The sequence below is a fragment of the Rhodamnia argentea genome, chromosome 4 (assembly GCF_020921035.1).
Source record: "Rhodamnia argentea isolate NSW1041297 chromosome 4, ASM2092103v1, whole genome shotgun sequence".
Taxonomy (NCBI): domain Eukaryota; kingdom Viridiplantae; phylum Streptophyta; class Magnoliopsida; order Myrtales; family Myrtaceae; genus Rhodamnia; species Rhodamnia argentea.
Window position 1 is genome coordinate 14,874,470 of NC_063153.1, and position 14,535 is coordinate 14,889,004.

The following is a 14,535-nucleotide window of genomic DNA, read 5'->3' on the forward strand; positions in this document are numbered from 1 at the left end:
TTGAAAACATGACGGCCTAAGGAGGAGAGAGCAAAGCATTTCCATGTGGGTGGGACTACCAGTAGCATTGGCAAGTGCACTTACTGAGATCGTGAGCCTTAGCTACGATGGGTGCTACTTCCGCAGAAATCTTTCTGATGTTTCCGAAAGGTGGATGGATCAGTCCCTTCTCAGAACTCCTTTGACACTTGACTAGCTAATGCTTCCGCTATGTTAAAACACAGAAACAAGCCTTGGAAACAGAGCTTTAGACAAAGACTTTGGCTATCTCTTTAGCTTGTCCTCTTTGTAGGTGCAAAATCTCTCAAGACCCGACAACAGGGATATCGATTTTACTTGGCAGTTGACTAGTTAATTATACTCTTCTAGCTTTCTTGTATCATATCTTGTATTAAAAATATGTACTGGAAACAGATGCTATGACATTTACTGTTAATTCGAAATCGTGACAATCTTGTATCTAGGGATTATTAGTTTCCGGGTTTCCCGACATAGAACTAGTGTATACCATGTGATATCAGGTTTCAAATTTTGAAATCGGGAACTGATCTGGTCAATTCTAGAACCGCTGCTTATCTTGCCGTTTCTAGTTTTACTTGGGAATCGGTTATCCTTTTATATTTTGGGCAAAATATCAAATTCTTATAATGAAATATAAGAGATGTACCTTTTCACATGAAAAAAGTAATTGGTAAAATAGTTATGTTGTTGGTTATTCATAATGAAGACCATGATTCAATTCTCGGTTCAACTCGGAGAATCGAATTGGTGGAACCCGTTTAGACCGGTTCTTCGGTAGAATTGGCGGTTCTAGCCTTGGAACTAGGAAGTGAGCCGATCCTAGCCTAGTTCTAGATTCTCGGGGAATGGAACCGATTCTCCCAAAAATCGGCCTTAAACGTGTCCGGCCAAATTGGTTTGGTTTAGTTTCGGGATTGAATCGGTCTCGGTGCTCACCCCTAATTGTATTGACTCATTTGACTGTTGATTGCACTCCGTGACCGCGTCGGTTAAAGTGAAGGAATCCATGTAGTTTTTGTTCCTTTGATGGGCATGCGGAAACTCGTCAATTCACCCCTAATCTAATTTCCTGATCTTCCGCTCGACACTCACTTCTCTTGTCTTGTTCGACGCCCACGTCTCGCCTTCACAACCCAGCCTCCAATCGTGTTTGTTGATATGCAGTCTCCGATCGTGTTTTATCTTAACTCAATCTGTATTTTTTGGATAGAAACTTCAAAGTATTAGATTTGGTGCAAAGTATCGGGGTCTTTCACAATTTTTCTACATAACTTTATTCCATCAACAGTATCTAGAGACATTTGAAGAAGCTCTTGATTTTCCTATTATCATTATCCACATCTTTAGCATGTCCGATACGGCTGGCAATCATCTCCATCCTCTCGTTAACTTTTTTCAATAAAGAGTCAAATGTGCTTGCAATTTCAACTAACCCAGAAGCCCATTTATCACTTGCTTTGACCCTTTTTGAAGGATCAAAAGAAGATAATAATGGTGGTAACTTTTGACTTGCCTCATTAATTGTCTGATTCTCGCCTTCTTCATGATCTACTACTCCGTGAACTTATGGAGGGTCTTCATTAAGATTTCTCTTGGCACGGTCTTTTCTAAATATGATTGCTAGTCGATCATATTGAGAGAAGGACTTCCCTATCAAAGAAGAAGCTCTTGGATAGATCTACAAAGAAGATATATTGCTTTGTTAAAAAAGAAAAAAAAAGTAGTAAAGAAGAGAAATGAGAAAAAGTGACACAAACCTTGCAATATTTTTGTCAACTATCATCCGAATGAATATCTAGACAATGCTTTTCGTGATCCCACCCAAAGCCACTTTGACCTTTCAAGTCATATATTTGATTGTACAACTTTTTCAAGTTCTTCATCTTCGACTCTATATGAGGATTACCTTTAATGCCAGAGCCATGAAACTTTTCTTCAAACCACTTCTCTAACGTAATCATGTAACCACTCTTGAAGCTATTATCGGCTTTCATTCCTTGTGCAACTAATTCTTCAAGACCATCTAGAAGAGCATTTTCTTCATCTATAGTCCATACACGTCGATCTCTCTTTGTTCCCCTCCCTTGAGTTTGACAAAAATCGCTACCTTCAATTCCTAAACTACGCATTGCAATTTTAATAAATTTAATTATAAGAGGATAGTGTGGTAGAGATAGACACAAAATCATAATTAGAAGAGTAGCGCTTAAAATTCCTCCAAGATACATTATGCAAGGAAGTCTCATGCAAGTTGAAAAGTACGGGTGTCTAAATTAAGGAAATGATCGATGGAGACTTCATAATAGAAAAACATTTTGGCAAGACTAAAAGTGATGGGCAAAAATCCAAAGTAAAAAGCCGAGCGTTGCAGAAGGAACAAACAAAAACCTTTTTCATGTAATAAACATAAACCCATTGCCAATATCCTTTTCCATTACCTCCTATTGCAATATAAAAAAAAAAAAAAAAACGAATTCATCACTTGCTGCACCACATCAAACAAGACTGCCTAGGCCATAATTTCACAATGTTTAGTTTATATTAACAAACAAAAACCCAATATTATCTCGTACTTTTCGTAGAATCGTAGAGATATTAGAAGTGAAATATGCCAAATCACATGCCTAAAGCATTCAGCAGTCTTCCATGCTAGCAAGAATAGACATGATACACTTGCTAGGATACACCATTGTAAAGACAGACAAATACTAAGAAATCGGTAAGATATTTTCAAACGCAATTGCCTTAATATTCAAAAGCAATATGCACTCAAATCGTTCTTAATGCCAATAACAATGATTGTTCAATCCCTATACTTGGCTTTTGTGAGAGAGAGAGAGAGAGAGAGAGAGAGAGAGAGAGAGAGAGAGAGAGAGAGAGAGATGATGCGAGAGAGAGAGAGTATGATGTATTTACCTTTTCGTAAACCTTTATGTGAACAAAATATGATGCACCAACTTCATCTCGCCGCTTTATAGAAAATTTAGTGCATCAACTCTTCTTTTGTAAACCGGAGAGATATGGTAAAGGAGGTGCTTCAATTTGCATTACTTTAGCTACTGTGTCTGTGAGCTAAGGAAAAGAAAAAGAAGAGCCTAGGGTTTTTAGAAAAAAAATAACTTTTATATTTCGGATGAGAGAATACCCATGTAGGTTTATCCCATCGCCTGATTTTTTTATCCGGGTTATATTCCATATATATCTGACTTTATCTTGTTCTAGAAGGCTGCCAAACATAGGATATAGTAAAATATATCATATTCTATTTTTTATTCGGATGACCAAATGCATCCTTAATTCTCTAGCAAGCTTATGTTGACTAATATTGCTCATCATCATTTGCCAAAAGAGCATATACCAGTCATGAAACTATTTAGATAAATTGTCGATAACCGGTGCATGTTGATGTGGATGGACGGTTTTGACCAATCCAAGGAGGTCGAGGAGGCCAAGTAAGTGCACTGTTGTGGCCATGTCTATTGTTCAACTTGCATAGTGGCTTGGCCCCCTCTCTCTCTCTTAATGCTACAATGTTCCTGTCTATTAAACTCAAAATCACGACACTCTTGCATTGACTCATTTCCAATGTTGCTCGCATTACCTAACATGAAGCGTCGGTTAGCACGCGAGGAGCTCACATGATTTGCGAAATTTAATCAACACGGTCCATCGAATTCGTATCAATCAAATATCTCTTAGTCTAATGTCGATGGCCCGTATCTCTCATTTTTGCTGTCGATCTAAATAAAGCGCGGTGCTCGAAAAGTCAGAAGGTCACAAATTGGAGAATGCGCCTGCGAAACTCTTCCAACTAATTTGATAATGTCCAACGGCGTCGTTTTCTTCTTCTTTTCGAAACTCGGAATCCCGTCCGTCCTCGATCATCGTCAGTCGTCGTCATCGTTACTGTGGAAATCAGACAGGTGAAAGGACGGCGGTCTCCGCAAGCGAGCGACGACGTGCCAGGCGGAGAAGCAGCACCGAGCATGAATGACGCCAACGCCATCGAAGTCGCCGGAGTTCCGACTTCGGCTCTCAACTGTATAGATCTCTCGAGTTCGGATATTCAACAGTCGGTGTCTCTGCTCAAACAGGTCTTCGATTCTCTGGAGTTTTTCCCGCTATTTCGATTCGATATCATGTGCTGAAACCGAGAAAACTAATGCTTTTAGTTTGTGATGACACTGACGGATGAATCCTATCCATTTGGCCTCAGGCGTGCTTGGATTCTGGCTTTTTCTACGTGATCAATCATGGAATCAGCCAGGATTTGATGGAGGAGGTCTTCGTCCAGAGCAGGCGGTTCTTCGGTTTGCCTTTGAGCGAGAAGATGAAGCTGTTGAGGAACGAGAAGCACCGAGGCTATACTCCTTTGTTCGATCAGGTCCTCGATCCTGCAAATCAGATTCACGGTTTGTGTCTGATGATCCTAGTTGTTCCTCTGTTCCTCTTGGGAGTCAGGTTGCTGATGATTTTACAGCTTGAGGCGGACATAGATGAATAGCTGGTGACTTTGATAGCTTCCGGTAATCAGCTGGGGGTTGAGTAGGAGTTACTAGAAAAGGAAGATCAATTAGTTATTATTCCTGCGTGTGATTGTATTCTTGGAGAAAACTGACACAGAAATAGGAGCTAGTTGTTTGAGGTGGTAACACAAAACCATGAGATCTAAGACAAAGATTTGGCTGAAACTTGTTACTACCTATCTGTTTATCATTTTCTGAAGATTGTTCGAGCAGTAATGATTCCATTGATGTCTTATAGGAGATTATAAGGAGGGATACTACATAGGAGTGGAGTTACCAGAGGAAGATTCTGGTGCACAGAAGCCTCATTTTGGACCAAACCTATGGCCTTCTGAGGGTAGCCAGTTATTTAATATAATGTCTGTCCAACTTAAAATAGGTGCTCATCATGGATGCTTATTTTGGTTTCGCTGTTGTATTTTGACTAGATGTATTGCCAAGATGGAGGCAGGCGATGGAACAATTTGGTAGTCAAGCATTGTGAGTTTTTACTATAGATGATGTAGAGCCATAGACATTAATTTTTCTAGCTAGTTCCTGCATGTCAATTTTATTCCATCCAAGTAAAAGATAAAACAGAGATCTTTTGTTTCTCTGACGGGGTGTTTTGGGCATGTTCAGTAGCCTATGTGTCACCATCTTCCCCTTCTATATGGGTCAGATATTGCCAAGTTCTTCTAATTTTGAAGTTGGCCCAATGGCAGTTGAATTGCCTCTGACATCTGAACTGAATATGCTCTCTTGGGCTCTTATCCAATGTTGGCCAAAGTAAAACTCTTCTAGTTATTTGTAGCGGCTGATTAAACAATTTTCTGGGGTATCGTTCCAAAGTTCCTATGCTACAATATGAAAAAGTTATTTTTAGCTGTCGAGATTTGCCATTAATCACATTGACCAAGAGCGTCAACTCAAGTGTCTGATTGCTTACAGTGGTAGTGCTGATATGACAGTCAATAGGGTCTCAAACTCTAAATCATTTGACTTTTGGATACAAGAGTAACCCCTAGATGATTCTATGTTGCAAGATTAAATGTAATGTGTTGGTATAAACAAAGAGATGGTAGTCAATTTGGCAAATTTTTTGATTTGTATATGTGCACACTCAGAAATGTGGCAAAAGTAGTGGCAAGGATCATTGCTCTAGCACTTGATCTAGAGGCTGATTTTTTTGACAAGCCAGAAATACTCGGCAAGCCTTTTCCGATCTTGCGCTTGTTGCACTATGAAGGTAGATTTTACTTCAATGAACTAAAAAATAAACCGCGCAATTCTTTCTTTTCATCCGGTTGATATTCCTCTCTTCGTTTAGGTTTGATCTCTGATCCCTCTAAAGGAATATACGGAGCTGGGGCACATTCGGACTTTGGGTTTATTACCTTGTTGGCAACAGATGATGTCCTGGGTCTCCAAGTATGAAATATTCTCCTATAAATCTGTTGTTGCAGACTCTATGCATAGTTATGATGCATGGAACTTTTTAAACCTATTCAGATTTGCAAGAACAAGGATGCTAAACCTCAGGCATGGGAATATGTGCAACCTTTGAAAGGGTAAGGACCAACAGAACTTGCGATGATTATGTTAGCGATCTTATACTTCGAGTAACTTGGACAATTTTGGTGTGCTATCATGGTAGGATTTACATTTTAGTGATTTGTGTCTTACAAATTTAACTTGCGATAACTTTTCTTTTAATCTTGTACTTCTGGTTTATTGGAGCATGTACACGATAAGATGTTTCCCCTTATATGCATGATTGAAAGATTGCTTCATGCTGATGTTGAGTGGAATACTACCTCCATACTAGTGACAACTTTTTGACAAAAATCGTTCTCTGTCTGACCCTGATCTGCTACTATAGTTCTTGTTCGTACAAAGGCAGTGGTATGCTAGTTTATAGAGAAAGAACTATCGTCAGATGGGTGCTAAAGATAGATTTCAACCTAGAAACTTAGAGAGGTGCCCTCATCCACTTCTCCTTTCCTATCTGCGATTTGTAACTATATAAGTATACATAACAACTTTGATCAGTTTAATCCTTGTGATGCCTTGCAGATGAACCTCCTTCTCTCCCGCCCTCCCTCGCTCTCAAACACCCTAACACACACGCACATGATGGTTTTCCACCATTCTTTCCTGGTTAATCATGTACAGGTCCATGGTCATAGAACTACCATGCATCATACACATTCTACAATTATTGGAACATTCTCACAATATATGTCCTGTCGCAAGAAGTCTGAGAGGGCAAAATTTTGTGAGAGAATATCTCATTTATCAGGCATCTGTTTTTTTTTATTCCGCATAAATTTTCGACTGAACATAAGAACCTCACTCTAATCCTGAAAAATAACAGTCTTTCCATGACTATTTTGTACAGAGCATTCATAGTGAATCTTGGTGATATGCTAGAACGATGGAGCAATTGTATTTTCAGGTAATATGCTTTAATAGAAGTCTGTATAAATGAATTTGCACGAGGAAAGCATTGAACATGACGGTTGGAGATTTTATAAAGCAAGCTACTATAGATTCATAACCTGTCCCAAACTCTACCAGAATTTCTTCTGTTGTACCCTCTTGGCTCTTGTTAATATTAGTAGCCCATTAGTAGTGTAAGAGCATCTACTCTTGACATTGGCTAATTACTAGCGGAGTTGACTTGGGAAAAAAGTCCAAGTTAAACACAGTTGTTGAAACGGTATGTTATGTTGGTAACCTACATTACTTTCTAACAGAGTCCACTTTATGAATCATAAACCTTTAAAATCATTACTCTAATGTTTTTGTTATTATTGGTTATATTGGTCAACTTTTCGATACTAATCTTTGTACCTGTTCTGCGATTGCTGACCACAGATAAGGCTTAACATGCACTGTCATCATGCATTAGAACATGTTTATTAATTTACAAAATGAGCTTTTCACATTAGTCTAATAGGTGTCCTGCACTTCTCCATATTTAGCAAGGTCATTCTCTATTCTTTTTTGAGCATTTGACTTGCTGCATTTTGCTTCTTTTTGTGATATCTATACTTGTTTTGTTTTTGCAATCAGGTCCACTCTCCATCGAGTTATAGGGAATGGTCAAGAACGATATTCTGTAAGCCCTTCTCTCTCTCTCTCTCGTGCGCGCATGTTTTTCTTGCCATCTTTTGGCAAATTCAGCAAAAGCCATTAAGAGAATTTTGAAGCTTTGTCGAGTCTATAAAAAAAAGTCTGATTGGTTGGGGTACTAGGAAGAGTACCCTAAAATTGAAGCCAATCTAGGATAGTTGTAAGCTGAATCGAAGTGGTCCTAGGTTTGAGATCACGTTCTAGCGGCAAGTCAGTTGAGCATATGATTAAACTCCTAGGAAATTGCTCTCAACTCGATATTATCTTCGGGGATAATCCACATTGAATGGTGCAAAAAAAGCCTAATTGTTTTTTCCTCCCTCGTTAGCATTTTTCATCCGTTACCTTCTCCATTCTTGGTTATTTTTTTGCTAAATTTATGTTGAAAGTCTTATTTATGTTAATGTTCTCACAAAATGCAGATTGCTTTTTTCCTGGACCCAAACCATGATTGTCTCATCGAGTGCTTGCCAACATGTATGTCAGAGGAAAATCCTCCCAAGTAAGCTGTCTTCCATACATTATTTTCTTTCCTATATATCATCATGATGGAGGTATTATATTTCCTATGTTGTCAAATCTCAGTCCTAAGGTTTAGTTCTTCTCCTCCCTGATTCAAATGACAGACCTTATGCGTTTTGTTTGAGTGCCGATGCTCTATGTTGAACATGCATGTCGAAGTGGATATTGCATATCCAAGGATTGTCCAAATTCATATGCTTGGACTTTTTGTTTATGTTAGAGGACTGCATCTAAATTTTAACTCCATGTTTCATGAAGAAAAATGTTTATTCTGGGACTAGGCTTTGACCTGTCCCGGATTTGACAATTGATACGATTGATGAACGCTCGCAAAGGGTTGGAACCTTTTCACGTGAGGATCTGGGTGTTGTATTTATCATAGCTACTCCAATAGTTATTATTATTATTATTATTATTATTATTATTATTATTATTATTATTATTTTTTTTTTTTTGGATAGTGACTCCAATAGTATTAGATTTGGTGCAAATTAGCAAATTTCCACCAGCGTCGGATCCTAAATTTGCTCAGAATTGCATCACGTGCAGGTTTCCTCCCATCTTATGTCAGACCTACTTGGCCCAAAGATACTACGATACTCATGCTGATTTAGATGTATACAGAAGCGAAGGAGCTTAGAGTTTGCCTGTGTGGAGCTGGAGCCTGTCAACCAGCACTTGCTTGAAGCGGGGGTATGCTTTGAGAACTCGTAAAGATGTGCACGATGAGCCTAGAGGCGCATCAAATGGGGTACATGCATGTATATACGTATTCATATACAACTAATAATCTGCCCATGTTTATGCATGGAATTAATTGGTCAGTGGCTTCAGCCTTACTTGGGTCTTCTCGCCTCCATGATTTGGTTCCTAAATTAGCTGTTTGGACATGCAATCCTTTAAGAAGGAGACGAAAAGGAGATGCCGCATGCATTTCTTGGGACCAACTCTTCTGCGATTTGACGGACGGACAGTGGCTTTTTAACCATCGTTTCCGTAGATTGGACTGTACATGCCACTTTCAACGTGCTTGACTAGATTTTTATGGATGAGGCAGGCTTTCGGCAGTGGGACTCCTATGCCTACACAGGCTTGAAAACATGACGGCCTAAGGGGGGAGCGCAAAGTAGACGTGGCCAAATTGGAATCGGGGCCCGAACCGGCCTGTTGACTGGGCCCATGGTTCTATAATTGTGGGAACCAGCCCGGAATCGCCTCTTCTGACCCATTTAATTAATTAAAAAAAAGGGGCCCGGTGAGGCAAAGAGCCCAACACCACAACCCCCTAGGCCCCGCCCGCCCCCTCTCAAAAGAGCCGTTGCTTTTTTTTTTTTTGTAAATTGATTTATTTTTAATTCTTTCATATAAATATCTATTCTTTTCCTTTCATTTTTCTCACAAATCCTTTCAACAATTCTTTCAAATTCTCTCAATCTCGTCTCAATTCTCTTAATCGGATTTCCGATCAATTCTCTAAAAAATAGTAAGTGGAAGCGAAAATACCGGAAATAGCAAGATGATTATGGGAGATTTCGAGTATCCATTCCCGAATATGATCCTCGTGAGTATGCATGTTGGGAAGACGACGACGATAATATTAACGTTGTCCCAATTTCGAACGTCGAGCACATCCCAACACAAGAAAGTATTCATCCTCCTACCGGTGTCGAAGAAACGTCGATGGCAAATGACTCGGGAATGAAGGGCCGAGAGAGTACATCCGACTTGTGGTCGTACTTCGACAAGGTACGTGATGAAGACGAATGTAAGTATAATATAAATTGTAACTATTGTTCGCAAATATACAAATTTACGAAAGGAGACGGCTACGGAACATTCGGTCGGCATCCGACAAAAAAACATCTAATACAAGCGGGGATCGACACTACGCAACAACAAATTTTCGAGTACGCCAATTCTAACCCTCATCTTTTATTTTGTTACACTGATGCACTTTATAAACAAATATTAGCTGAATATGTTATCCTTGATCATGCTCTGTTTACTACTGGTGAAAATTTTAATTTGAAATATTTGATAAATCTTGCGTTGGTTCCGAAAGCACCAACTATTCCAAAAAGTACTCTTAAATGCGAACTTTTTCATCTTTATAAAAAACAAAAAAAATCTTTAGCAAATTTTTTTTGCGGAATTCAATGGACGTGTGCATTTAGATAGTGCTATTTGGAGTGATCCTTAGCAAATTCATTCTTATATGGGTGTTACGTATCGTTGGATAGGTGACGACTAGACCATTCAAAAAAGACTTATTGCATTTCGAGTTTTTGATTAAAAATATTCGACTCATAATATTTATAGAATAATTAGACAAGTTTTAGAAGAATATAATTTGATAAAAAAGTATTTTCAATTGATTTTGATAATGTCGCCACAAATACCGCTTCCATTTCCGAATTAGAAAATATTTGCAAACTCTTTTTGGCTGATAATTTTTTCACATTAGATGTGCTTGTCATGTTTTAAATTTATGTGTATAAGATGGTTTACGAACTCTTGACACTTCTCTCGCCCCAATAAAGGGTGCAATTAAATTTTTATGGAGTCGTGCCCATTTTATGAAAGCATGAGGAAAATTTTGTAAACAACATGAGAGAAGGGAAAAAAGATTTCCAAAAGATATTCCGACTCGTTGGAATTCTACTTACGAGTTGTTTCGTCAAACTTTTGATTACAAAGATTTATTATGTATGTTTATTTCGCAAAATATCCTTGAAATTACTTTACTTACGCAATTACTTTACTTCCGCAACATTGAGAAGTTTACAAAATTTTTTTAGATTTTTTGAAAAATTTTAATGATGCTACTAATACTTTATCTGGTATTTATTATCCTACTACGTATTTATTTTTAATAGAGTGTGTTAATATTGGTAGTATTTTTAGTGAATATGAACAAGATACTAAATTAGCTTGGATTATTTTAGTAATGCGAGAAAAATGGTTGCATTATTATTTCTAATTTTCTTTTGTCTATTTAGTTGATATTGTTTTTTATCCACGTATTAAATTAGACGGTTTACTAGATTATTTGAATGTGTATTATCATGATTGTTTACATTTGGAAGATTCAATAGATATTTCAAATATACAAGGAGATGTCAAAGAATCTATTGTAGTATTATATGAAGAATTTTGTACTACATATGGTTTAAGTGATTCTGGATCTTTACAATCCATCGCCTCACTTAGCGAAGCTGGTAGTTCACTTAGTAGATGGTACAATATGCTCAAGATTAGGCAAAAAAAAAAATAAAAAAGGGCAGCGGGTAGTATTTCTGAATTAGAAAAATATTTAACCACTCAATTTGAGTTTCGTGATGCGGAACATAGTACAGATTTCAAAATCCTAAAATGGTGGAAGAATCACTCAATCGATTACTCGGTTCTCGCCCCTCATCGCTCGCGAGATATTAACAACTCCTTCTTCAACGGTTGCAGTTGAATAAGCATTTAGCGTTGGAAGATTAATTTTAGATTCTCGCCGTTCAAGATTAAGCCCGGAGTCTGTGGAAACTCAAGCTTGTGTAGACGATTGGACGAATGCTAAATTTCGACACCAAGAGCTGAATCGAGAACACGAATTTTTTAGTGAGGATTATGGAGATACCACCGCTACGGGTACCACAACGGGTAGCGACGATTGACGATGAGATAAGTTAGGATTATCAAAGGTAAAAAAATTATATGAGTTTTGATTCTTCTATCCCTAAGAAGATATGTAGGCGTTTAATAATAATTCATTAAGTTCAAGTCCATTCCTTGTCTCTTTTTTTTTTCTCACATTTTATTACAATGTACAATTTGATTATATTTTATATTTTATAATTTATTATGTTTATTTTATTATTTATTATTTTAAAAATTAAAATTAAAAAACGGAATCAGAATCAGCCCGGGAACCGGCCTCGAACCGCCGGTTCCAAATCGGAACCGGAACTAGCCCGGAACCGGCCTCTTCAAGGGCCGATTTCGGTTCCACCTTTCGTGGAACCGGGAACTGCCGGTTCCTGAATCGGAACCGGCGGTTCTGAAGAACCGGCCATGTCTAGCGCGAAGCATTTCCATGTGGGTGGGACTACCAGTAGCTTCGGCAAGTGCACTTACTGAGATCGTGAGCCTTAGCTACGATGGGTGCTATTTCCGTAGAAATTTTTCTGATGTTTCCGAAAGGTGGATGGGATCAGTCCCTTCTCAAAACTCCTTTGACACTTGACTAGCTAATGCTTCCGCTATGTTAAAACACAGAAACAAGCCTTGGAAACAGATCTTTAGACAAAGACTTTGGCTATCTCTTTAGCTCGTCCTCTTTGTAGGTGGAAAATCTCTCAAGACCTGACAACAGGGATATCGATTTTACTCGGCAGTTGACTAGTTAATTATACTCTTATAGCTTTCTTGTATCATATCTTGTATTAAAAATATGTACTGGAAACAGATGCTTTGACATTTACTGTTAATTCAAATTCGTGACAATCTTGTATCTAGGGATTATTAGTTTCCTGACATAGAACTAGTGTATACCATGTGATATCAGGTTTCAAATTTTGAAATCGGGAACTGATCTGGTCAATTCTAGAACCGCTGCTTATCAAATTCTTCTAATGAAATATAAGAGCTGCACCTTTTCACATGAAAAAAGTATTTGGTAAGATAGTTATGTTGTTGGTTATTCATAATGAAAACCATGATTCAATTCTCGGTTCAACTCGAGAATTGAATTGGTGGAACCTGTTTAGATTGGTTCTTGGGTAGAATTGGCGGTTCTCGGGAATGGAACTGATTCTCCTAGAAATCGGCCTTAGATGTGTGGCTAGATCGGTTTGGTTTAGTTTCGGGATTGAATCGGTCTCGGTACTCACCCCTAATTGTATCGACTCATTTTACTGGTGCTTGCACTACATGATAGCGTCTGTTGAAGTGTTGGAATTCATGTAGCTTTTGTTCCTTGGCTGAGCATGCAGGTAATTCGTATGATTCGTGAAATGTGATTGATACGGTTCATGGAGTTCATGTCGTTCAACTATCTCCAGGAATTCATGTAGTTTTTTCTTTGGGCGTCATTTTTCCTTCTTCTCAAACCCCTTCGCTCTCCATCACCTGCAACTCAGAATCCCGATCTGTCCTCCATCGTCGTCGATCGTCATGGTCATAATCACTCTGAAAATCAGACAGGTGAATGGACGGCGATCTGAGCAACAACCTGCTAGGCGGAGAAGCAGCGCTTGCGATGGAAGTCACTGAAGTTCCGAAACCTACCCTTACTCAAGTTGTCTCCTTGGAAGAAAAAAAAGGATTGTATAGAATGTGCTTAAACTGTCTTGCCCTTTCATTGTTCAAAAGAGCGAGTCTTGCTTTGCCATCATGAGGGTCGACCACACGCTCTTCGTTGTCGGTGCAAATTCAATAGATAGAAGAACCCACGAAACTGTTGCATTTCATAATGAATTAAAAGAAGCCGAACATGTAGCTGCCAAGATTGCTTATCACTGTCCGCTGATACATTTCAGGAAGTAATTCAAAAATGCAGTTGTCGCTGAATATATTTGTATCTGTATGTGTGTAGAATTTCTTCAAATTTTTTGATCTGTTTGTCCTCTGTGCCTTCTTTATTTTCCAAGTTGATTGTAGCTTATACAAGTCTTTTACAAGAATTTTCTTGAATACAAGGTCATTGATCTCCAGTTTATGTACAATCAGATATGGTGAAAGTCACATGCCAATTTGTATTTCAACTATGGAGGTAGAAGGAGAGAGTTTTACGGGACAGCAAGAACCAAAAAAATAACAGAGACTAGTGCTGTAAAAGTTGCTCACACCATTGCGGCGTTATTCCTGCCAATGCTGGAAAGAGAGGAAGCCGCGACTCGGGCCGCTTCCCTAGTAGGGGTCTGTGGTGTGGCCGTAACAGCAGTCCGCGGCGCGGATAAGTGGTCCAAGGCATAGTGCGAATAACACATCTAAAAACACTTGCTCGACCTTGATTTTCTTACAAGGATCTTACACATACTAGCAGCTAGCGATACATTTTCACTCTTTGATTAGAAGGATTCACACTACCAAATTGTGGATTCACTATCCCACGATAAACTCTGTTTCCACTTTCCTTAAAATGTCTGATGGAACGAAAATTCAACTTAAGAATGTCAATTTTTTTCACTCTGGCATTTTCTTTCTTCTTCATCCACACGGTGATAATGATATTCTCGAGCTCTAAAAAGTACGAAGCAACCATAAGTGACCGTCACTCGATGTATAGCATTTCGCCACATTGTCAACCACAAACATAATAATGACAGTTTGAGCATATCATGTGCAATCTTGCCTTGGA

General features: G+C 38.5%; 1 protein-coding gene across 2 annotated transcripts; it reads left to right on the forward strand.

The window, feature by feature from the left end:
• The first annotated feature begins 3,874 nt into the window (after positions 1-3,874).
• LOC115732474 (2-oxoglutarate-Fe(II) type oxidoreductase hxnY-like) lies at positions 3,875-9,028 on the forward strand. Of its 2 annotated transcripts, none has more exons than XM_048277290.1 (11): positions 3,875-4,115; positions 4,238-4,433; positions 4,786-4,884; positions 4,976-5,027; positions 5,654-5,775; positions 5,857-5,957; positions 6,039-6,097; positions 6,928-6,984; positions 7,605-7,650; positions 8,087-8,166; positions 8,736-9,028. In XM_048277290.1, the coding sequence occupies exons 1-11, from the start codon at positions 4,008-4,010 to the stop codon at positions 8,824-8,826; spliced, it is 1,011 nt and encodes a 336-aa protein (XP_048133247.1). In that variant the 5' UTR covers positions 3,875-4,007; the 3' UTR covers positions 8,827-9,028. The 2 variants fall into 2 exon arrangements, with proteins under 2 accessions (XP_048133247.1, XP_048133249.1); XM_048277292.1 differs by having other exon boundaries at positions 3,983-4,093.
• The last annotated feature ends 5,507 nt before the right edge of the window (positions 9,029-14,535 follow it).